This window comes from Carcharodon carcharias, chromosome 21 (genome assembly GCF_017639515.1).
Source record: "Carcharodon carcharias isolate sCarCar2 chromosome 21, sCarCar2.pri, whole genome shotgun sequence".
In the NCBI taxonomy this organism is placed as follows: domain Eukaryota; kingdom Metazoa; phylum Chordata; class Chondrichthyes; order Lamniformes; family Lamnidae; genus Carcharodon; species Carcharodon carcharias.
The window spans coordinates 77,657,810-77,682,015 of NC_054487.1; the positions used below are offsets into that span (position 1 = coordinate 77,657,810).

The 24,206-nt window shown below is 44.1% G+C and overlaps 1 protein-coding gene across 3 annotated transcripts in view; it reads left to right on the forward strand.

Annotated features, from left to right (window-relative positions):
* Positions 1 to 24,206, forward strand: part of rassf3 (Ras association domain family member 3) — a 203,001-nt gene that overhangs the window by 169,029 nt on the left and 9,766 nt on the right. For all 3 annotated transcript variants that reach the window (XM_041216090.1, XM_041216091.1, XM_041216092.1), the window contains 2 exons: positions 16,908 to 17,015; positions 23,900 to 24,170. In XM_041216090.1, coding sequence (XP_041072024.1) covers positions 16,908 to 17,015; positions 23,900 to 24,170 — 379 coding nt within the window. The remainder of the gene's footprint in view (positions 1 to 16,907; positions 17,016 to 23,899; positions 24,171 to 24,206) is intronic.

Below are 24,206 nucleotides of genomic sequence, written 5' to 3' on the forward strand. Positions count from 1 at the left end.
CCCCTTTTGACGAGTGTGTGCGCCTGGCAGGGGATTGAGGATACGAGGTCTCTCGCAAACATCTCCCATTGTACCCTTAATGCAACTCTTTGTAATTTTTATGTTTGCCTCTACCCTGCTCACAATGCATGTCATTGGCAAACTTGGGCACATGGCTCTCTATCCCATCAACTGAGCCATTAATGAAAATAGAGTTTTCACGTGAAGAGTTAGTTGCTGTTTGAACACAAGTGGCTATTGACAGCTGCAGCAATGACATGATCTTTGAGGGAATTAGAGGAAAACTATTAAAGGGTATGAGAACAGAGCTGTGAAATGTGATTAGCCTAGATAGCTCCAGTGCGGTGTAACCACAGGATGAGTTGGATTGACTCCCTGCTGAAAAATCTTTGATTTTAGATGAAGGAAATGTTTTGAAGTACAATTTGCTTTTTGATTTTAAAAGGCTGAATCTTTGCATGTGACTTCCCGTTTCGTTGTGTCTCAGGACTCTGCAGTGAAGCTGCATTTTGTGCAAATTTTAGCTACCAGACAGCCTCATTCATTCAGTCACCCTCACCGCACAGTTCTTAAAGCCTGTGGTTCCTAACGTTCTCTACACTGCAGACACCCCACCCTGACTGAGTGCTGAGCATCTGCCGTGTGATGCACCTCTCAAGGCTGGGTTGTTGCAGCCACCGCATAACTTGTCCAAATAGGCCAGAAGGTCCCCAGGCTTATTCCTGGTGTGTGCTGATTGAGCCCACCTCAGCCAGGGTGACAGTATGGGCAAGGGTCCTGCGCTAGGGAGGGGCAAACTAGCCTGCGGTTCCGGTTCTACGACAAGTTCGTAGGTGTCAACATCGGTGGGGTGGGGGGGGGGGGTGGACAGGAATAGTCTGGACTGTGATGCACCACTCTGTCAAATATTGCGCCCATTGCTCACCATTGAGACCTGTGTTTGGGCAAGATGCAAGGGTGCGCAGGAACTGCAAAAGTCAAAGCATTTTGACGGGTGAAGGGAAAATACCAAACCAAAGAAAATTGTGGGGGGGATGATTTTCTTTTTTTTCACCATGTTGTCGTTTCACTGGAATTACCCAAAAGGAGAACATCTCATTTTTTCTCTGACCCTGTGGGGCTCTATGTAGCAGCAATCTAGTGTTGATGCTGGGCTTGCTGACTAACCCATGGCTGTCCCGTTTTGCGGTGAGTTACATCTGCATGGTGCTGCTGCACCATATAATATTTACATTTCCTTTCCTTGCCCTACACCCAGGGAGGAGAGCGAGCCCACACATATTTCCCCAACTGTTAAATGCAGCCTCCCAACTCAGCCTGACTTGACTTGGCCACAACCAAACTAAAGCTCCCATTTCGCACAGTCTTGCGTCACATGAGTATGGACATGTGTTTACTTACATTAAGCTGTCTATAATACTTCCACTAATCTCTGATCTCTCTGAGTCCAGTGTACACAGGATTACAGAGGATCCACAGCACAAAAACATCATTGAGGCATGTAACAAGCAGCAGCCCCATGGTGAACTTGTTGGAGTCTCTTAAGGCCAGTTGAACACCAGTTCTCCACCAGTTCTCCTGACTGTTGGTCTTGACGAATCCAACACGTTCACTTTGGGGCTACTGACTGGTCCAGACCCATATGCCAATGCTGGTGACTCTCGTTACGCAACTAACTCAGCATAAAAGCAGCTCCACATAGGAACATAAGAGTTGGAGTAGGCTATTCATCCCATTGAGCCTGCTCCGCCATTCACTATGATCAGGGCTGATCATTCACTTCAATGTCTTTTTCCCCACACCATCCCCATATCCCTTTGTGCCATTGGCATCTAGAAACCTGTCGATCTATAGCTTAAACACACTCGGTGTCTGATCTTCCACAGCCCTCTGGGGTAGAGAATTCCAAAGACTCCCAACCCTCTGAGTTTAAAAAAATGTCTCCTCATCTCAGTCCTAAGTGGCTTCCCCCTTATTTTGAAATTGTGTCCCCTGGTTCTAGACTCTCCAACCAGGGGAAACATCTTACCTGCATCTACCCTGTCTATTCCCTTTAAGTATTTCAATAAGGTTTCAATGAGATCGCCTCTCATCCTTCGAAACTCTGGAGAATACAGGTTCGGTTTCCCCAGTCTCTCTTTATAAGACAGTCCCCCATCCCCGGAACAAGTCTGGTGAACCTTTTGTTGCACTCCCTCTATGGCTGTAATGTCCTCCCTAATATAAGGGGACCAAAACTGCACATAGCACTTTAGGTGTAGTTTAACCAAGGTTCTGTGCAATCAAAGCAAGATGTTGCCACTCCTGTACTCAAATCCTCTTGCAATAAAGGCTAACATACCATTAGCCTTCCTAACTGCATGTTAGCCTTCAGTGACTTATGGACAAGGGCACCCAGATCCCTTTGTACATTTACGCTTTCCAACCTCTTACCATTTAGGAAATACTCTGTGTATCTGTTCCTCCTACCAAAGTGGGTAACCTCTCCTGTTTCCACATTATATTCCATCTGCCGTGTTCTGCCCACTCAATAAATCTGTCCAAATCTCCTTGAAGCCGCTTTGCATCTTCCTCACAACACACGGTCCCACCTACTTCAGCTGTTACACAATTGGAAGAGCATTCTGGAACACTGCCGCACTGGCAAGGCCTTGGATTCAGTGGGAGGCTTATCAGAAAATCGTGGGTGTGCCTTCCACAATTTTCTATTCATTAACACTGATGGGCAGAAAGAAAGAACTTGCGTTTTGAGAGATGGCAACTCCGACAGTGCAGCACTGCCTTGGTGGGACACATGAAGTGCCATGCTAGATTATGTGCTCTAGTCTCGGGAGTGGGGCTTGAACCCAAAATCTTCAGACTGCCACTGACACATTCGGGTGCCTCTGATTTTCTGATCAGTCACCTGTTGTGTCCATGGTTCCACTGGTGGTGCGAGCATTCCAATAGTTCTACCCTATGACTGTGTATCAGTAGTCTATAACTAGTGAAGTGAACTGTACAAGTGGCATTGATGACAGCAATCCTTCAATGAGTCAGTTGAACTCTCTTAAATCCAGCATTGGGCACTAAAGACCTGAGCAATCCATCAGTGCATTGACTGGCCTATATCTTTCCCTATACTCCATTAGCCCATTGATGTGTGAAGTTTCCTGAGCGTGTCTCCTCGCCTAAACAGGACTGTGCATGCTCAACAAGTTTGACCTGTTTGGATTGATAATGAACACAGGCTATCATCCTTAACTCTTCCCCAGTGATTTAATGCTAGATGTATATTGCGAAACCAGTTGCCACCCATGTTACTATAGAAACCACCCTCCGTGTGTTATGGGATGGGTTTTTTAATGCCTCACTGAAATGTTGCTACCACCTTCAACCTGCGCTGGCATTTTAAGGCACCAGCTGAATCCGCTGTTGGCACTGCCTGCTGTCAATCGTTGGCATGGGCACGATGTTGTTGAGTTATCAGTTCTATGGTTCAAAGGCAGGTTCTTGTTAGACATGGGGGCTGAATGCCAGCTATTTTGCTACCAGGGGAATATCAATATTTAGATCTCGGAGTTGACTTGCAGGGAATAATCGACAGTGTATCCGGCTCATGACCTGCGTTTTCCCTTCTTTTCTCCCCCATCTTGTTTGTTATTTCTGTATATGGGATGCAGGCATCGCCAGAAAGGCCAATATTTATTGCCCGTCCCTATTTGTCCTTGAACTGAGTGGCTTGCTCGGCCATTTCAGAGGGCAGTTAAGAGCCAACCACATTGCTGTGGGTCTGGAGTCACATAGAGGCCAGACCAGGTAAGGATGGCAGATTTCCTTCCCTAAAGGTGAACCAGATATTTTTTAACAACAATCAGTGATAGTTGTCATGGTCATCATTACTGAAGCTAGATTTATATTCCAGATTTTATTAATTGAATTTAAATTCCACCAGCTGCCATGGTGAGTATTGAACCCATGTGCCCCCAGAGCATTAGCCTGGGTTTCTGGATTACTAGTCCAGTGACATTATCACCACGCCACTGTCTCCCTAGGTACATATTCTCACCCTTTCCTGCCTTGTCCATTCGTCTCTCTGAAGCAACATTTCTCTGACCTTGTTTTGAGATCCAGGGCAAGGAGATTTAGGAAGTGAGATATCCCAACCCTGTACTTGTGCTCTACAGCAGGTCTCTGTCTATTGCTCATCTCATTGAAGATCGTGAACAGAGAAATGGTCTTTCAGGGAGACAGACTGTGTAGGTGATGGCAGTTGGGAAGTATCCTGAGGAACCAGTCAGCTTGTATTGGGAGGGAGAAAGGGCACTAGTTGCCAGGCAGTTGTTTCTAGCAGTTCATGTGTGAGCCAATGCCCTTTTGAGGTAGGGAGCAGAAGCCGGTGGATGAAAGATTTTGGTTTGTGATTCAGTAGATAGTGCTCCTGCCTCTTGTGTCACAGAGTTGTGGGTTCAAACCACATTCCAGAGACTGGAACACAAATCCGGGCAGGTACTAAGGGAATGCTGCACTGTTGGAACTGCCGTCTTTCAAATGAGATGTTACACGAAGGCGTCAGCTGCCTCGGGAGGTTGTAAAAGATCCCATGGCGCTACAGTATTTCAAAAAAAGAGTAGGATGTTCGCCCTGGTGTCCTGGCCAATATTTATCCATCGATCCACATCACTTTAAAAATAGATTATCTGTTTATTATCAGGTTGAAGGACCTGGCTGTGTGCAAATTGGCTGCTGCATTCTCCACAACAGTAACTACACTTCCTAGCGCTGTAAAGTGCTTGGAAATGTCCGGTCGCTGTGAAAGGTGCTATATAAACGCAAGTCTTTCTTTTTCTGCTCGTTTAAGTCTTTTGATAACCCTCACTTGAACACCAAAATACATCTAATAACATCCCACACTTAGGATCCCATTGATGTGAATTGACTGCTTCACTGATGGACTGTTTGGTTTTTTTTTTAAAGCGCTGTTCGAGCAGCAGGTTTCGTGTTTCAGTTTGCTGAGAAAAGCAGGAATGATCCAAATGATGCAGCCTGTGGCAATGGTCCGCTGATCAGGCTTTTTACGGCCTAGGTTGACTAATGTTGTGTGACATGCGGAGAGGTAAAGGAGTGGTTTCTCAATAATATATTCCAATTATCTACCGATGTTTCGTGTGAGGCACAAGCTTTGTTGGCAATTAGTGTGAGGAAAAGGTGTGGTTGACATTTCTTACTAACCCTCTTTTCCTGTGAGGCACAATTTCCAGGGCATGGCTTAACTCTTAAATTCCTCCTAAACCCATTGGACTGGTTTACCACCTGCTCTCAAAGTGATATTTAACTGCCGCATTCTCACTCTCCTGCAAGTTGAACAAACAAGAAAAATGTGTCAATGTTTTGACTTCTGTTGCGCTCTTTATAAACTGTTTGGGCTGACGTCAGCTGAGTCAACACACGAGTGTTTGTAGGGCCACTGGAGTTGACGACAGCATCTCCTGGATTAGGGCGGGGAACACGAGCCAAGATTCTCGCCCTCCACCCAGCCAGGAAGGTGTGGACTGTTAAGGATGGCTGTCACTTCCCGGCTGCTGAATGGCCGGCACTCCGAGCAGGAATCTTATACCCGTGGGCCGGCTGGAGGTGTGTTGGGGACTGATTCCCCGAGGGGTCTTCACTTTTTCCAATCGGTGCACAGCAGCTATCGATATATAAAATAGACCACTGAACCAGGAGTGTGCAAGTCTGATGACTGTCATGATGGAACGTGTTTAGCGGACCGTAGGAATGGACATCAGAAGAGGTGAATAAAGGGCAACTGATTGGGTGGAATCTTGTGCCCCCCCACCCCTGCCAGGGGCATTTAATTGGGCAGGAAGGTGGCTCTCGGGACCCCGCTGCCATCCCACCTCCACCCCGATTTTTATCTGTGGTGAGAGAGCCCATGGATGGCCTTACTGACCCACCACCAGTTGAGGCCCTTCAGTGGCCAATTAATGGCTTCATGCCACTGGTATTAACTCAGTGGTGTGCAGGGGGCTGACCATGCAAGGAGCACCATAAGCAAACCCTAGTGTGTTTGCTTGCAGGCCTCCTGGGAGTGGGGCTCCTCATTCAAAGGCACTCGGTGCCTGATCAAGGGAACCTGGCATCAGAAAGAGTGTGGGGTGTGGAGGGAAGAGGGGGGCAGGGGGGTCCCAATTTTCATCAGCTGTGCAGGCCCTAAACTATGGAATTCCCTCCCTGGATTTTTACATCTCTTTTCCCCCCCCCACCCCCTTCTCAAGTCGCATCTTTTATAAAACCTACCTCTTTGACCTAATATCTCCTTACGTAGCTCTGTGTGTTTATTTTGTCTGATGACGCTCCTGTAAAGTACCTTGGGACGTTTTTATACGTGAAAGGTACTATGTAAATGCAACTTTCAAAGGATCTCTTCACAAGCATGGCATTGTGATCTGCAGCACACTTTGTGTTCACTTGACATCATTGCTCCTTTTGAATTGATGTTGGCATCATGAGCCTGATCTCACCGAGAGAACAGAGAAAAAAAATCCCTGTTAAAACTATTGCAAACAAATTATTCTATTGAGTGGTTTTGCCTCTGGTTATTTTTGCAAATGTAAATAAGTGGACTTGTGAGAATATATATTCTTGAAACCTATATATCTGCAGCATGCCAAGTCTTAATGTTGCAATTGGCTGAGATACCTGTCCAAAATAAGCTGCAACTTTAAATAGAACTTGTTTAGAATCTTGGCAGTGCCTACAAGAGACATGTTGACCATAAATGGTGTTAGAGTAGATGCAGCCAATGGTGCTAACGCTATGATGTAATCAATCATACTTTTAAATGAATATTATTGTAGTTACAGTTGTTCTGAATTTCAAGCTAGCTGTTTTTTTTTTAAGAAAAAGAAGAGAGCCAGTATTCATGTAAAAAGAAAAATTCTAATGTCTGAAATAGGTGCTGTTGAAATGATCTCAGTGGGCCTTTTCCTTAACACAACACTGTTAGTCTCACACGTTTTTACCCTTCTTATTTCTTGCACTGTTTTTTGACTGTGTCCAGTGTTTCACATTGTCCTAGACCGGCACCTAAATGGCATGTGCCACTAAACTTCTAAAGACATCAGGCAAATTGGGAGTTGGCTGGTGCCAGTCCCCTGGAACCTGAGTTAAAGAAGCGTCAGTATAAACACAGCTTGGTTGATGGCCCAAACTGTTGGAGATGGTGCCACCTGCATCCTACTTGCCAATACTGATGTAAAACAAGCCTGGCCAGGCCTCCATGGAAAATATCAAACGCACGTTTAATCCTTTTGCCATCGAGGATAACTCGTGCCATAAGGAGCTGAAAGGGTTGAGGCAAAGACCTCGTAAATGGGTGTGTACATACAGCAATGAGAAGCGATGATGTCCATCACAGACAGTGTAAAGTGTGCACTTTACAATCTCGGTGTAATACAACCCTCAACCTGCTTTTATAGTCTGCAGTATTGTGACAGGTAGAGGACCGTCGACTCGGTGAAAGATGTTCTTTGGTCTGCTCAAAATTGCTGGTCTTCCAGTGCAAAAGAGTTGTCCACGACTGAGTGTCACAATCAGGCACAGCCTAAGGTCCAGGACAAAAACAGAAAATGCTGGAAAAACTCAGCAGGTCTAACAGCTTCTGTGGAGAGAAAGACGGAGATAATGTTTCAGGTCCGTATGGCTCTTCAGAGCTAAAGAGAAGTAAAAATGTGATGAAATTTATACGGTTTAATGGGGTGGGACAGGTGAAGCTGGATAGAAGGCCAGCGATAGGTGGAGGTAAAGGAGAGATTGACAAAGCTGCCAAGAACAAAAGGACAAAGGGATGTTAATGGTAGTGGCATAGGCTAAAGGAGGTGCTGATGGTGGCATTTAGGTCAGAAAGCAGAATGTGGTAATAGTAAACACTCTGGAAAGAACATGTCCAGGACTGTGTGCTGAGGGACGCTTGAGCTTGCGTGCTGAGCTTGGGAACACAAAGGCAATGGGAAAAGGCCAGGATGTAAGGCCTTTCAACGATAGTACACCAAGAGGCAGGAAAATGGGTAAAAAACCCCTCGGGCAGTATGTTTGACACTTAATGAATATTAACCGTAATTGTAAATGTAGGGAGGAACATTCTAATTTTGGAAGAAACTGACTTTGCGTGCACTTTATGTAATGTACTTTTTATACATTTTATGGATAAAGCATATTTTTGGCAAAAAAATATTGTGACGGTACATCACACTCCTTCAGTTGCATGTCATTATTAAAGGCCTTTGACCTACAGTGTTCTTGCCCTAACTGGTTATGCACCGACTGTGGTCAAATAAAAATGCTGGCCTAGCCAGCAATGCCCATGTCCTGAGAAGAATAATACTGAAAAAAAACCATATTTTACAGTACAGTGAGACTAAGTTGTCTAATACCACAAATAATGGACCATCTGGCAGTGAGCTTAAAGGAGTAATTTGATCTTGTCTGACTTCACCCGAAGCATTGGATTAAATTGCCTGTTGTGTTTTCCTGTGCAACCCGCAACTGTGGCCACGATTACTCTGCACCTGCTGCCCATTGAATTTTTATTGAAGAAAGTGTTGCCAGCTTTAGGGCGATGAAGGGTGATCTTGGTAAACAGAAAATCCAGATGAAACTTGTTTTATTTCCACTGCAGCCTCAGTCAAACCAACGGCTTGGCTGACTGGCGGAAGTCGCTGTTGGTTAGTTTGTGACGGTGGCCGTGTTGAGGGTGTGTATGTATTAGATGTTCATTAGGCTTCCCTAACAAGAAGGAAGATCCCGCCTGATGGTCTCACTACAACAGCGCAACCGAGATTGGGCACTCTGCAGCTGAACATGTATGTGTTCCAGCCCGGTCTGCCCAGTGGTTCGGCTCATAAAAGGTGGTCAGGATTTTATTCATTTGTCCTTTCATGGGATGTGAGTGTCACTGACGAGGCCAGTGTTTATTACCCATTGAGAGCAGTTAAGGGTCAACCATGTTGCTATGGATCTGGAGTCACATGTAGGCCAGGCCAAGTAAGGATGGCAGATTCCCTTCCCTAAGGGAAGGACATTAGTGAACCAGATGGGATTTTATGGACTGCAGCGGTTCAAGAAGGCAGCTCACCACCACCTTCTCAAGGGCAACTAGGGATAGGCAATAAATGCTGGCCTAGCCAGTGAAGCCCCACATCCTGTGAATGAACTTAAAAAAAAAAATCAATGATAGTTTCATGGTCACTATTACTGAGATTAGCTTTCAGATTCTTGTCTGATTAATTAATTGAATTTAAATTCCACTGGTTGCGTGGTGGGACTTGAACCCGTGCCCCCAGAGCATTAGGCTGGGCCTCTGGATTACCAGTCCAGTGATGTTACCACTATGCCACCAACACCCCTTTGCTGGAGGGTGGGGTTGGGGACAGAATACTGTGGATCAAAAGTGAAAATAGAATCCTACACAGCAACTCATCCTTTCTATCTCTGTCAGATAAGAATTTGGGTCTGGCCATTAACCCTGTATGGGATTGGAGGGGTGGCCATTAGCTGGATTGGTTTTGGGTGTTAACCATTGATCCAGATAGAAGTTGGGTGTGGCCGTTGCTCTGGATACACAACCCTGGGAGATCATTTGGATTATCCACTGTGAATTGGCTCCTGAGGTTTTTAAAGCTAAGCCTGGTGGGAGTGAATGGCAGTCTCCACTGCCGGGGAGAGCCAAGAGGCACAGTAGTTTGAACTGTCGGCCCTCAATTGGATTTGCCACCAGTTGTTTGTTTGGCCATTTCAGAGAGAGGTGGGATTGAAAATGGGGTGAAGCCCCCAATTTGCATAAAGTGAAAGCTGGCAGCAGTAGGATAACCTTGGGAGGCAGGGAGGTTGCCCAGGATTGTGCCACTACGAAGATCTTGCATTCCTTGTGAGCCTCCCTGGCTTCCTGACACAGGCACCTGAAGGGCCGTCAGTTGTGGGAGGGTCAAAATTCCATTGATGTCCATTCTCATGACCCCATTCGTACTTAGTAGCCAGGGTCCTGTGGGTGTCTTATCTATGGCCAAAACCACCGGTGTTATATTTGCGGATTAGTAGGAAAGGAGCAGGAAATGGAGCCGTTCCATTTTGACTGCTCCCGCAATCAATCCTTCCCAACGGAGTCCATTTTACATGGGTCTAGGGTTGCGCTTAGTTGACTCTCATAGTGCAAATGTTAGGGGCTAATTCTTACCAGTCTTGAACCCGCACTAAATGAGCATCAGTTTAAAACACAACTTGGGTTGATAGCGCGAGCTGCTGGAGATGGGTACCACCATACCCGCCCCTGACTCCGACCCCCTCCATCTTCCCTCCAACTCTGATCTACAGCAAGTCTGACCGGACTTCCAAGGAAATCATCATGCAAATACCCACATCTTACTTGCGTATTCCGGTTTTAATTCCCAACTGACCTGTTGCCGTTCAAAGATATCCCTTTGTAATTATTTCATGTTTCCATGTAGCCCTACAGTCTGCTTTCAAAAAACATGCACCTTGAGTCTTTTCTCAGTTTGTCTGATTTTTCTGAAGTTAGTTCTCGGGCCTTTGAAAGCTTCATCCGTGTACCTTGTGCTCCAAGTGACGTTCTTTTCCTTTTACGGCAATAGTTTGATATACTGCAAACTTGTTGAACATTGCAGTCATTCGTCAAAGAGCAGCAATGAAAGGCAGCGATGTATTGACTGCTCATCTGGAATGCAGTTTGAAGAGAGAATAAGTCTGGGAACTTGTGAAAAGTGCCATTGTCAGGACTTGAGAGGAAAGGGCATGTTGAGCACTGCTCATACTCAAGGAGGTCATCTTCCAGCCATTAGCTTCCTTCCATCTGCCTTTGTTCCATTAAATCCTTGTCTATTAGTGGAATATTAACTGCCCCTTTGAATCCATATTTAAACAACACTGACTATTGACGACAATATAAATTCAGGTGTCCCTCAACACTTGAGCTGGATATCGATAGGTTAAGTGAGCGGGCAAAAGTTTTGCAGATGGACTATAATGTGGGAAAATATGAGGTTGTCTACTTGCAGGAAGAATAGAAAAGCAGAGTATTATTCAAATGGGGAGGGAGACTGCATGATGCTGCGGTACAGAGGGATCTGGGTGTCCTTGTACATGAATCACAAAAAGCCCAAATGCAGGTACAGGAAGTAATTAAGGAAAATGGAATATTGGCCTTTATTGCAAAGGGGATGGAGTATAAAAGTAGTGATTTTTGTACTGGGTGTAGGTGAGACCTCACCTAGACTACTTTGTGCAGTTTTGGTCTCCTTACTTAACGAAGGACATACTTGCAATAGAAGCGGTTCAGAGAAGGTTCATGGGTCTGAGTTCTGGGATGAAGGGATTGTTTTATGAGGAAAGGTTGAGCAGGATGGGTCTATACTCAATGGAGTTTTGAATACTGAATGGTGATCTTATTGAAACATATAAGATTCCGAGATGTTTTGACAGGGTAGATGCTGAGAGGATGTTTGCTCTTGTGGGGGAATCTAGGACTAGGGGGCACAGTTTAAGATAGAGGGTCTCCCATTTAAAATGGAGATGAGGGGGAATTTTGTGTCTCAAAGGGTCATCAGTGTTTGGAATTCTCTCCGCAAAAAGCGGATGCTGCATCATTGAATATATTCAGGGCTGAGTCAAACAGAATTTGACTGACAGGGGAGTTGGGCAGGAAAGTGGAGTTAAGGCCACATCAGATCAACCATGATCTTATAGACTGGTGGTGAACTCTTGATGGACTGAATGGCCTCCTCCTATTCCTTATGTTCTGAGATGCATTGATCTTGCACATGCATAATTTAGCTCTTTTCAGAGCTGCTGCGGACTGGACTCCTTTTAGAGCAAAAGCATCTTTCTAAATTTCCGTGAGTTTAGTCAGTGTATCTGTGGGAGCTGAAGTGTCACCTCAATAACTTTACCCGACCTCTAGCTACTTTTGAAAATGTTCATTGTCCTGTTGATTATTGCGATTATTGCCCAGACTGATAAATTTATTTTTCTCTAAACTATATAATAATAAATGACACTTACCCCAACACTTCAAATTAAGCAGAGCTGTACCATTGGCAGCAATGTTAAAATTTAAAATAATACATGGATTTTCCATGGTCAGTTGATGAATAATTAATTCATTAATACATTCAAACATGGCGATAGAGTTGAGAGAGAGATTTTGGAAACCTGCTCCACAGGGGTACCTAGTGGACAAAGCCTATGATTACACCTGATATTTGACCCAGCAAAATCGAATGAATATGGTAATTTTTCAATGTCCCTCAAAATTGTAATAAAAGGGAAGTGCACACCCTATATACAATTTTGTATTAATTATATTGAACAATTAAATGGATACTTAAGGATGAGGAGCTTGCAGAGTTTTTCAATCTTCCCTAGATTCAGGGGAGGTGTCAGAGGACTGGAGAATTGCAAACATTACGCCCTTGTTCAGAAAAGATTGGAAGGATAATCCCAGCAATTACACACCAGTCAGTTTAACTTCAGTGGTGGGCAAGACTTTAGAAACAATTATTTGTGCTAAACTTAGTAGTCACACGGTAAAATATGGATTGATAAGGAAGAGCTAGCATAGATTTCTAAAGGGGAAATTTTGTTTAACAAACTTGCTGGAGTTTTTTTTTGAAGAGGTAACAGGAAGTGTTAATATGGTGTAAATGGATTTTCAAAAGGCATTTGATACAGTGCCACACAACAGGCTTGTGAGAAAAGTTATTGCTCATGGAATAAAAGGGACAGTAGTAATGTGGAATCAAAATTGGCAGAAAAATAAGAAGCAGAGAATAATGGTCATGGATATTTTTTGGGCTGGAGGAAGGTTTGTAGTGGAATTTCCCAGAGGTTGGTATTGAGACCCTTGCTTTTCCTGATATATATTAATGATCTAGATCTTGGTGTGCAGGGGACAATTTCAAAGTTTGCAGATGATATGAAGCTTGGGAGTGTTGTAAACTCTGAGCTGGACAGTGTAGAACTTCAAAAGGACATAGACAAGTTAGTGGAGTGGGCAGATAGGTGGCAGATGAAGTTCAGTGCAGAGAAGTGTGAGGTGACTCATTTTGTTAGGAAAGACGAGGACAGACGATATAAAATAAGGGGTGGAATTTTGAACGGGGTGCAGAAGCGGAAAAACTTGGATGTATATGTGCATAGATCATTGAAGGTGGCAGGATAGGTGAAGAGAACAGTTAATAAAGCGTAAAGTATTATTAATAGGTGTATAAAGTTCAAGAGCAAAGAGGTTATGCTGAATTTATATAAGACACTGTTTAGACCTCAGCTGGAATATTGTGTACAGTTCTGGGCGCCACACTATGGGAAGGATGTGAACACATTGGAGAGAATGCAGAAGAGGTTTACAAGAATGGTTCCAGCGATGAGAAACTTCAGCTATGAGGATAGATTGGAGAGGCTGGGACTGTTCTCCTAGGAGAGAAGGCGGCTAAGAAGAGATTTGATAGAAATGCTCAAAATCATGAGGGGGCTGGATAGAGTAAATGGAGAGAAACCGTTCCCACTCATAAGAAGAGCAATAATGAGAGGGCACAGATTTAAAGTGATTTGCAAAAGAAGCAAATATGAGAAAAAGCTTTTTCTCACAATGAGCAGTTCAGGTCTGGAATGCACTGCCTGGAAGTATGGTGGAGGCAGGTTCAATCGAGGCATCCAAGAGGGCATCAGATGATCATTTGAATAGGAACAATGTGCAGGGATATGGGGAAAAGGCAGGGCAATGGCACAAGGTCATAATGCTCATTTGAAGAGCCGGTGCAGACTTAATGGACTGAATGGCCTCCTTCTGTGCCATTAAAATTCTGTGGAGTGGAGGGTAGGACCATATGCTGCTATTCTATAGAGCCAGCACAAATATTGAAGGCTGATTGGCCACCTTCTGTGTTGTAAGTCTCTGTTTGTTGCTCAGATGGTTTTCCCAGTGAGTGATTGAGTTGTGCAGACCGGGGCCCCAGTGTTCCATTTCTAATCAGTGTTGTGATCTCAGGCCTGATGCTGTATCACTGTTATAAATTACAGTTGGCCCCAATACCTTCCAGTCAGGTAGGAGAAGGCGTTCCCATTCCGTTCCCAATGCCATCCTGCTGTAAGATGTGTGGATGTCTAATGAGTCTTTCTGTAATGGAGTTACCTGCTTTTACTGCTGAGGCCTTCTCATCGATTATGTCCCTTTTGGGCAAGGGCACCTGAACTGCCCAACATGAAGGTGCTGATATTTCAGAGATGTCATGGACAGGTAGAGGAGAAGTTATGGAATATAGGGGGTTTGGTGGTTATGATAACTGGATTACCAATCCTGAGGTGGTGCATTCAAATTCCAAAATGAAATGGTTTAACATGGCAAGTCTAGGGAAGAAATCTCCACCAATGGATCGAGGAGACCAGAACTAGGGGACATAAATATAACGTAATCAAAAATAATTTCTCTTGGAGAATTCAGGAGAATCCTCTCTACCAAGGAGCGGTCAGAATGTGGAACTCACTGCCACAATGAGCAGTTGAGACAAATAACATAGATGCACTGCAGGAACTCGCCAAGGCTTCTTAGACAACCCTACCCAAACCCACAGCTGCTACTATCTAGAAGGACAAGGGCAGCAGGTGCATGGGAACAACACTGTTGTGATGCACCAGTTGGTAAAGGCTGAGTTACTTAAAATCCCAGAGGGAAACCTTAAACAACTGTCATAACCTATATTTTCAATTGGTATGTTTGGGATGCAGCTCTGAATTCAGGAATCAAAAACCACCAAGCTTCGAGGTTTTTTAATATTAATTAAATTAAACATTTACACATGTCTACAAATTACTACCATAATAACTATTAAAAAATCCCCAAATTAATCACTCCCAGGTAATCTTGGCAACAATAACCCATAAACTTAAAGAGACAGCAGCCAAAGCACATTTTGTCTTACAAATTCAAAATTGGGTCCCATGCAATCTGTTTCCTTTGCAGACAGTTGTGGGCTTACAGGCTTGGAGGTTACATGCCTCTGAATCTCACACACCACACACACAACTCTTTTTTTTTCTGTATATACCTAGCCTTCCCTTTGAATGCAAATTCTCAATGTATCACCAGGCCCTTTGAACTCCAACTCTTCTAACAGTAAAACCCCTTTTATAGAACCAATTTTATTAGTAATATAAACATATTACTTGGTGTGTCCTAGCTGGGTACAAGATTTCATCCCCCAGTCTTTGAATGGTTTATTCAACAAAATGCAAATATACCTTCTGCATTGCCATTTAACATCTCAAAACTAGTGTACATCAAAGCACCAAGACTGGCTGTTTTTAATCCAATTAAGACACGCACACAGACCCACGGACAAAGGCCCTGCTACAAGTCCAATTTAAAATAATTTCCAACAACATTATATACATTAACAACACAAAAACAGAATTACCTGGAAAAACTCAGCAGGTCTGGCAGCATCGGCGGAGAAGAAAAGAGTTGACCTTTCGAGTCCTCATGACCCTTCGACAGAACTTGAGTTCGAGTCCAAGAAAGAGTTGAAATATAAGCTGGTTTAAGGTATGTGGGGGGGGAGGGGCGGAGAGAGAGAGAGAGAGAAGTGGAGGGGGTTGGTGTGGTTGTAGGGACAAACAAGCAGTGATAGAAGCAGATCATCAAAAGATGTCACAAACACGCTCTCTCTCTCTCTCTCTCTTTCTCTCTCTCTCTCTCTCTCCCCCCCCCCCCCCCCCCCCCCCAAACACACCTTAAACCAGCTTATATTTCAACTCTTTCTTGGACTCGAACTCAAGTTCTGTCGAAGGGTCATGAGGACTCGAAACGTCAACTCTTTTCTTCTCCGCCGATGCTGCCAGACCTGCTGAGTTTTTCCAGGTAATTCTGTTTTTGTTTTATATACATTAATATCTTCATGACAACCACCATCTGGATGTTCCCTCCAAGTCACTCACCAGCCTGACTTGGAAATATATCACCGTTCCTTCACTGTCACTGGGTCAAAATCCTGGAACTCCCTCCCTAACAGCACTGTGGGTGTACCTACACCACATGGACCACAGTGGTTCAAGAAGGCAGCTCACCACCACCTTCTCAAGGGCAACTGGGGGTGGGCAATAAATGCTGGCCCAGCCAGCGATACCCACATCCCATGAATGAATATTTAAAAAGTATAAATGGAAAGCTGGATAAGCACGAGGGGGTAAGGAATATACTGATGGGGTCAGGTGAAAAGGGTGGGAGAAGCCTCACTTGGAGCATAAACACTGTGTTGTACATTGTATGGCAGATGTTGGCCTAGTGGTAATGTCACTGGACTAGTAAACCAGAATCCCTGGCTAATGCTTGGCGCAACATGGGTTCAAATCCTCACCATGGCAGCTGAAATTCGATGAATTAATAACATCCGGAATATGAATCTAGTCTCAGTAATGGTGACGATGAAACTATCATCGACTGTCGTTGGAAACCCGTCTGGTTCACAAATAATTAAATCTGCTGTCCTTACCTGGTCTGGCCTACATGTGACTCCAGACCCACAGCAATGTGGCTGAGATGGGCGACAAATGCCAGTGATTCCCCACATCCCAGGAAAGGATGAAGGAAAAAGCCGGGGAATTGAATTCAGTAAACCTGATAAGATGGGCTGGCATCAGACAAAATAACCATGGGAGCTGCTAGATTATTGTAACAACCTGATGGGAACCATTAGTGCCCAGCTCTGGATTACACAGAAGCCTAAATCCCACACTACTACGTGCCCTTCAAGCAGCTCGGGATGGAGTTCAAACATGTGTCCTTCCTCTAGAGTTCAACTTGAAACGTCGCTGTCTACACTTGAAGCCATTGTTTAGCATTTCGCTTTTATTTGTTACAGGATGTTGAAAAGGAAAGGGAGCCACAGAAAATACTTACAAAAGAGGAGATCAAACAGAAGATTGAAGTCTATAACTCAACGGTAACAGACAGGTTAAAAATGACCCTGGTAAGATGAAAACCTCATTTTTAATGTCGATCTTGAGTTTGTTTTCCTTTTCAGACAGCTGGTAATGCTAGCAAATATTTGTCCGTCAAGATCCAAGAGCTCCCATTTAGGATCGCTGAAAAAAGAGACGTGTTGCTAAAGTTTATCATCCTGCACTCATCAGGACAAATGCAAGAATACTAAATTTCAAATGAACACAACAATTTATACTTCAGGAGAAAAGGATGCTGGTTGGTTGGCAAGTCAACTCCGATTGGCCAAGGGGTTGCCATGGAGAAAGCAACAGGGTTCTGTAAATGCCATTTAGCCTCAAAGAGCAGACATCCAAGTGAAATTGATGGCCCGCTACAACAACAACTTGCATTTATATAGGGCCCTGAATGTAGTGACCATCCCAAGGTGCTTTGTAGGACTATAGTCAGACAAAAAGTTGGCACCGAGATGGAGATGATAGATTAGGTGACCAAAGCTTGGTCGAAGAGGTAGGTTGTGTGGAGCATCTTAAAGGGGGAAGCAGAGGTTTAGGGAAAGAATTTCAGAGCTTGGGGCCTTGATGGCTGAAGATGTAGATACCTGCATAGCTCATCAGTGGTCCTGATGCCTGGAGCATGAACACCTCTCCTGTGGTGAGGCAGGGCCTGATCTATCATGCTTTTTTCCCCCCTTATCAAGCCCACTCCTGCTCTATCACAAAGCCTAGGAACAACTCAATATCTCCATTCTTCAAAAAAAAAGGGATATGGAAACGTTTGGCTACTTTTCCCTCTTTAAAGGCCTAGATTTTGGGGAGACAGTGGTGTAGTGGTAATGTTACTGGACTAGTAATCCAAAGGCTAGTGCTCTGGGGTCATGGGTTCAAATCCCACCAATGCACCTGGTGGAATTTAAATTCAGATAATAAATCTGGAATATAAAGATGGTCTAAGGAGTGATGACCATGTAACTACCACAAATTGTAAAAACCCATCTGGTTCACTAATGCCCTTTAGGGAAGGAGATCTGCTGTCCTTATCCAATCTCAATTACATGTGACTCCAGATCCACAGCACGTTAACCGCCCTCTGAAATGGCCTAGCAAGCCACCAGGTTCAAGGACAACTAGGGATATCCAGTAAATGCTGGCCTTGCCAGCGATGCCCATATCCCACGAAACAATAAAGAAAAAATATTGTCATCAGCAGTGAAAGTTGTTCATTAGACTGACGGCCACACATTCGAACAGAAATGTGCTGTAGTCTGGCAGGGGCTGATCCAGCATGATGACCCTCTAAAGGGGATCACTGGCGTGTGTGAGCAGGAGAAGCAACGGTGTGACTTTTCAACCAACCAGAATGCAGGGTTCTCACTGAGGCACTGGGATGCATAAAAGCAGGAAGAATAAATCGGATTTAAATCCAGTACAGAAAGTGAAATAGAGGGGGAAAGAAAGATGGTATTAAGGAAGAGAAATAAAAGACACAAAGGAAAGAGTGGGGACTGAAAACCACCTATACTAATTGAATTCTGAAGGAAAGGGATGCTGCCATTAAATTTTCAGTTTGGCTGTAATCATGACTGTTACAATTTCACTTGCACCTGATGTACGATTTTTTTCCTGCCATGTTTATTGGGTAACTAGTGGGTAGGTAAAACAACTTGACATGGATTTCAATGCTGAGTCTACTGGTGAAGTAGGCATAGTTTATCGCCTGCGGAAGGGCATGGTAACTTGGACCTCAGCTCCTGGGTTGTTGTGTTTAACTCCACTTGTGAATTCTCCAGAAGCCACTGTCTGATTTATTCCTCTATGATGGTCAACGCTGCTGGTTCTGCCTTTAAACCTGCAGCAAAGCTTGGGTCAAGTTCCAAAGTGCAGGCAGCTAGCCTGAGGTGCGATCATAAGATCATAATGAATAGGAGCAGGAGGAGGCCATTTGCCCCATTGAGCATGGCCCGCTATTTAATAAAATCATGGCTGATTTGATTGTGGCCTTAACTCTATTTTCCTGTAAGTCCCCCGAACCCTCATAACCCTTGACTCCCTTGTAAATCAAAAATCTATCTAACTCGGACCTGAATATATTCAATGATCCAGCCTCCACTGGAAGAGAATTCCAAAGACTAACAAGCCTCTGAGAGAAGAAGTTCCTCCTCCTCTCTCTGTCTTAAATGGGAGACCCCTTATTATGAATCTAAGCCCCACGAGGGGAAACATCCTCTCGGCATCTACCCCATCCAGCTCCCCTCAGAATCTTATGTTTCAATAAGATCAGTTCTCATTCTTCTAAACTCCAGTGAGTATACGAGATAAGGTAAGTCGAGGTGTGTCGATTGGGGTTGTAGGAGGGAAGGAGTGACAGTACTGAGCGGTGACAGGAACTGCAGAGCTTTGGAGTTCCTGGAAAAGGAGTGAAAGACCATTCATAACAAAGTCTCCATATTAGAACGTGTGGATTGCAGGGAGAAAACACATGTACGACCAGGATATTGTGTACCTGAAGCTTTGAAGGAACCAGAAAGTTCAGAGAATAATGGCCATAGCAGCAGAGAAAGAGAGCGCGAGCCAAGGGAAGAGAGTTTTGGTGGAAGGAGCATTGGCGAGCAGCCAAGAAGTCGGAGGTTAATGTTTGGGGGCTGGGGAGCGGTGCTGTTCGTGGGGAGGGGGCAGATTAAGGCAGCCATTGTGTTAAACATTCAGCAAAATATTTAAAACACTGGCAGCATTGAATATCTGCGCCCACTCCGAATGCCTGCAAAATGCAAATTGGGTAGCTCCCTAGCATGAAAGATGAAGGCCCCCCACAGTTAGAGTCCAATGTCTCCACTGTGCAAACAATTGGGCTGGAAATCTTCTAAGTCTTTTGTTAGGGTTGGCAACCCTCCAGGATTGGCCTGGAGTCTCCAGGAATTGAAGATCAATCTCCAGGACACTACTGTATGCAACCCTGGAGAAAAATCATAGGGACATTTAAAGTTTTAAAAACATTTTTTTAACCTTTTCTTTTACCAGATATAAAAATATTGAGAATGGGAGGGTGGGGGAAGCTGTTTGGTTGACAGTCAAGCTTCATCCAATTGGGTAATGGGTCTTTTTGCTTTCCAATTGGTGTAGGAAGGCAGCACATCACAAGGATGGATGTGTTGGCCGACTAATGGCTGGAGTGTGGGGGCAAGTCACGAGATGAAACCTCCAGGAATACATTTAATCACAGTTGGCAACCCTATTTGTCACTTGTGGTTAATATGAGACCATTTATTTGTATTTGGTGTTAGCAGTAAAGTGAGGCAACTCCTGATTTTATCTCTGCTCTAGAAACTGGAGTAGATAGACCCTCAGCCAGATAAAGCTGCTATCTTACAACAGTGATATTGGATGTTAAGCAAATGAAATGATTTCTTCCCTATTAGCACGCATACCTGTCAAAACTAGGAGTCTAATTGAATTGCATCAGTTCACTTGATCTAAAAGCTAATGTAGTGCAAGGATAGATAAATCCTGCTTTGATTTATCTCCCAGACATTAATAGCTCTTTTTCACTCCGGAATTAATAATGCAATAAAAAGATTGGGTTAGACTTTGTTTTCAGTCATGTAGGGACAGACTAATACTAGAATTACACGTTCCGAGCAATCTGAAGATGATTATTTTTCAAAGGGGTTTTTGTGAAGGGGACTATGTTGAAGTGCTTGGAAAAGTATCGTAACAGAGTGCCTTGTAACCAGTTTTAGCCCTTGGTTCTAGTTCTGGGTTTTGATGGTGAGGGGCCTGGACAGAGTAGATAGAGAAATGCCATTCTGTTCCCACTGGTAGACATATTGAGAACCAGAGGGCACAGATTTAAGATAATTGGTAAAAGAGGCAGTGGAGACATGAGGAGAAACTTTTTCACTCAGCAAGTGGTTAAGGTCTGGAATGTGCTGCCTGAGAGTACACTGGAGGTAGGTTCAATTGAGGCATTCAAGAGGGACTTGGATTATTATCTGAAAAGGAAGAATGTGTCAGGCTACTGGGAGAATGGGGGGGCGATGGGGCTCGGTGCATCATTCTATTGGAGAGTCAGTGCAGACATGATGGGCTGAATGGCCCCCTTCTGTTCTGTAACACCAGTCAGGAGTGTGATGGAATACTCTCCACTTTCCTGGATGAGTGCAGCTCCAACAGCACTCAAGAAGCTTGACACTATCCAGGACAAAGCAGCCCGCTTGACTGCCATCCCATCCACCACCTTCAACATTCACTCCCTCTACCATCAATGACACACTGGCAGCAGTGTGTAGCATCTATAAGATGCCCTGCAGCAACTCACCAAGGATCCTTTGACAGCACCTTCCAAACCCGCAACCTCTACCACCTAGAAGGACAAGGGCAGCAGGTGCATGGCAACACCACCACCTGAAGATTCCCCTCCAAGTCACTCACCATCCTGATTTGGAAATATATCGCCGTTCCTTCACTGTCACTGGGTCAAAATGCTGGAACTCCCTTCCTAACAGCACTGTGGGTGTACCTACACCACATGGACTGCAGCGGTTCAAGAAGGCAGCTCACCACCACCTTCTCGAGGCAATTAGGGATGGGTAATAAATGCTGGGCTAGCCAGTAACGCCCACATCCTATGAACAAACACAAAAAACAGTTCTGTGATTTGTGTGATGGTAAAATTAAATGCACAGTAGGGTTCGATTTTCCACTAGAAGTTGCTTCCCTCCCCTTTTCCCCCAAAAATAATTGCATTGAGTGTTGAAAACTGCCTTGGTTCCACGTGGGTCTTAACTAGAAAGTCTGGCTGAATCATGGACAAGAACGGTATCCAATATTCTGCAGAGCACAACACCAACAGACTGGGGTCGTTGGGTGGATAAAGTCCAATCTGACTTTATTCAGTCTTCTCATCCTGCTCCATTTCATGTTAGAGAAACTAGGGTTGTTCGCGTTTGAGCAGAGAGGTAAAGGAGGGATTTAAATAAGAGGCGTTCAAAGTCAGGGTGTCTTGACGACTATAAATAAAGAGAAACTGTTTCCAGCGAAAAGAGGGCTGGATCACAGAGGACACGGACTTGAGGCCATTGGAAAAAGAACCAGAGGGGAAGATGAAGAAGTTTTTGTGCAGTGAGTTATATATGCAGTGAGAGTGTATGCAATTCAATTGATAACTTTCACAAGGGAATTGGTAAATACTTTGAAGGGGGTAAATTTTGCAGTACTCTGGGGCAGGTCAATGGGATTAATTGGACAGCTCTTTCAAAGAGTCAACATAGGCACGATGGGCCAAATGGCCTCCTGCCCTTTGTGCTGTATCATTTCATGAACTGATGACGCTTTGTGAAGAGTCCAGATGTACAGTTGTATCTTGACTAGCTACGTTGGAGGATTATTGTTTTTAAATTCAGAATTGACCAATTGTGGTCTCACTATTGGGGGTCATGATAAGAATGGGAGCTAATAATACATGTTTTTGTGCTGAAGTTACAATAATTGCATTTATATAGTGCTTTTAACATACCTTTCTGTTCAAGACCATAATCAGACATAATGTTATGTCAAGGCAGGAAGCTCTGGGAAGAAGAATAAAGGGAGGGGGAAGGGAATAAATTTGAAAGAAAAAGAATATGCTGTAAAATTGCATGTGGTAACATCTGTTTAGAATCAAAGGAATTAAGCTCATTTTTACTGTACCAAAAGATGCTGCCTCATGATGGGCACATTCTCCAAAAGGGTGTTGGCATGTTAGTCAATGAGAGGGGTGGGGACACTGCAGCTATGTTTGATTTACGACCTCTCACTCCCAGCCCAAGGTCATGGAGATCAGTTCTAGTACCCCACCCCCACTCTAGCTGAGATATACCTGGGATTGCAGGCTCAAGTCTACAATGGGTAGCGTACTTGCAGAGTACTGGAGGAGACCTATCCTGGTGCTGAGTCCCTCTTTTGGATAGAAATGGGAGCCGGTAAATAATTCTGCAAAAAATAAACAAAAGGAGAGGTAATAACCCACAGGGAAGATTGAAAAGGCTGGGGCTCTTTTCTCTGGGGAAGAAAAGGCTGAGGGTGTAGTATGAAGTATTAATAGAATAGATGGTGTATCACTGATGTCAGTAAGAGTCATGTGTTAGACTCCTGCGAGAGAGAAATTGGAACACCATGATCAGGAGCAACATGCCTACTCTAGAGCACTGAAGAAGAGACATATAGGCTTGAAACATTAACTCTGTCTTTCTCTCCACAGATGCTGTTAGATCTTGAGTTTTTACAGCATTTTCTGTTTTTGTTTGCATCTCCAATATTTTGCTTTTATGCCTACTCTCTGTAACATGTTTAGTTGTAGCACTAATAAACAAGTGTTGAGCAAGTAGCAGAGTATGACCACAATCTGTCCAGTGACCAACGATCACACCTAGAGTCCACCAGCAAGAAGGACCATCCCAAAGTACAGAGGTTACTTGATTATCTTTAAGATGATGAAATTATTTGATAGGATGGACCTGGCAAAGATGTTTCCACTTGTGGGGGAAATCTAAAACTAATGGGTGGTAAATATAAGGTAGTCACTAATAAATCCAATAAGGAATTTAGGAGAAACTTCTTTATCCAATGTGGGACTTGCTATCACAAGGAATAGTTAAGAGTCGCATGAGGGAGAAAGAAATAGAAGGATATCTTGATATGTTGAGATGAAATAGAGTAGGAGGAGGCATGAGGGAATAGACTAGTATGGCTGAATGGGCCTGATTCTGTGCTGTAAAGTCTACATAATTCTACTTAATATCACCAGATAACACCTCTTGATAACTGCACCATGTCGTAAAAGGCTCTAACCTCTATCTCGATTCTACTGCTGAGCCGTGTGTATGAAATCCTGGAAGCACGCTTTATTTTCCAACTTCTATATTCTCTTCTTCTCTAGAATTCAAATGAAGTATACACTGGTTTTATCAAAGTTCAGATGGACTTGCGCAGGCCGATTACCATTCGCCCCATGACCACTCAAGGGAGCCACCCGTATAATAACAACAATGAGATTGCCTTCTACATGCCCAAGGATACTACGAACACTCTCCACATCAGCAGCAGCAATACCGTGAAGGAAGTCATTGAGGCCTTGCTGAAGAAGTTCATGGTTGCCGATAACCCTGCCAAGTTTGCACTCTTCAAGCGGTCCCGCAAGGAAGAGCAAGGTAAGATGTTACTGGTGTGAAACATAAGTTGCCATA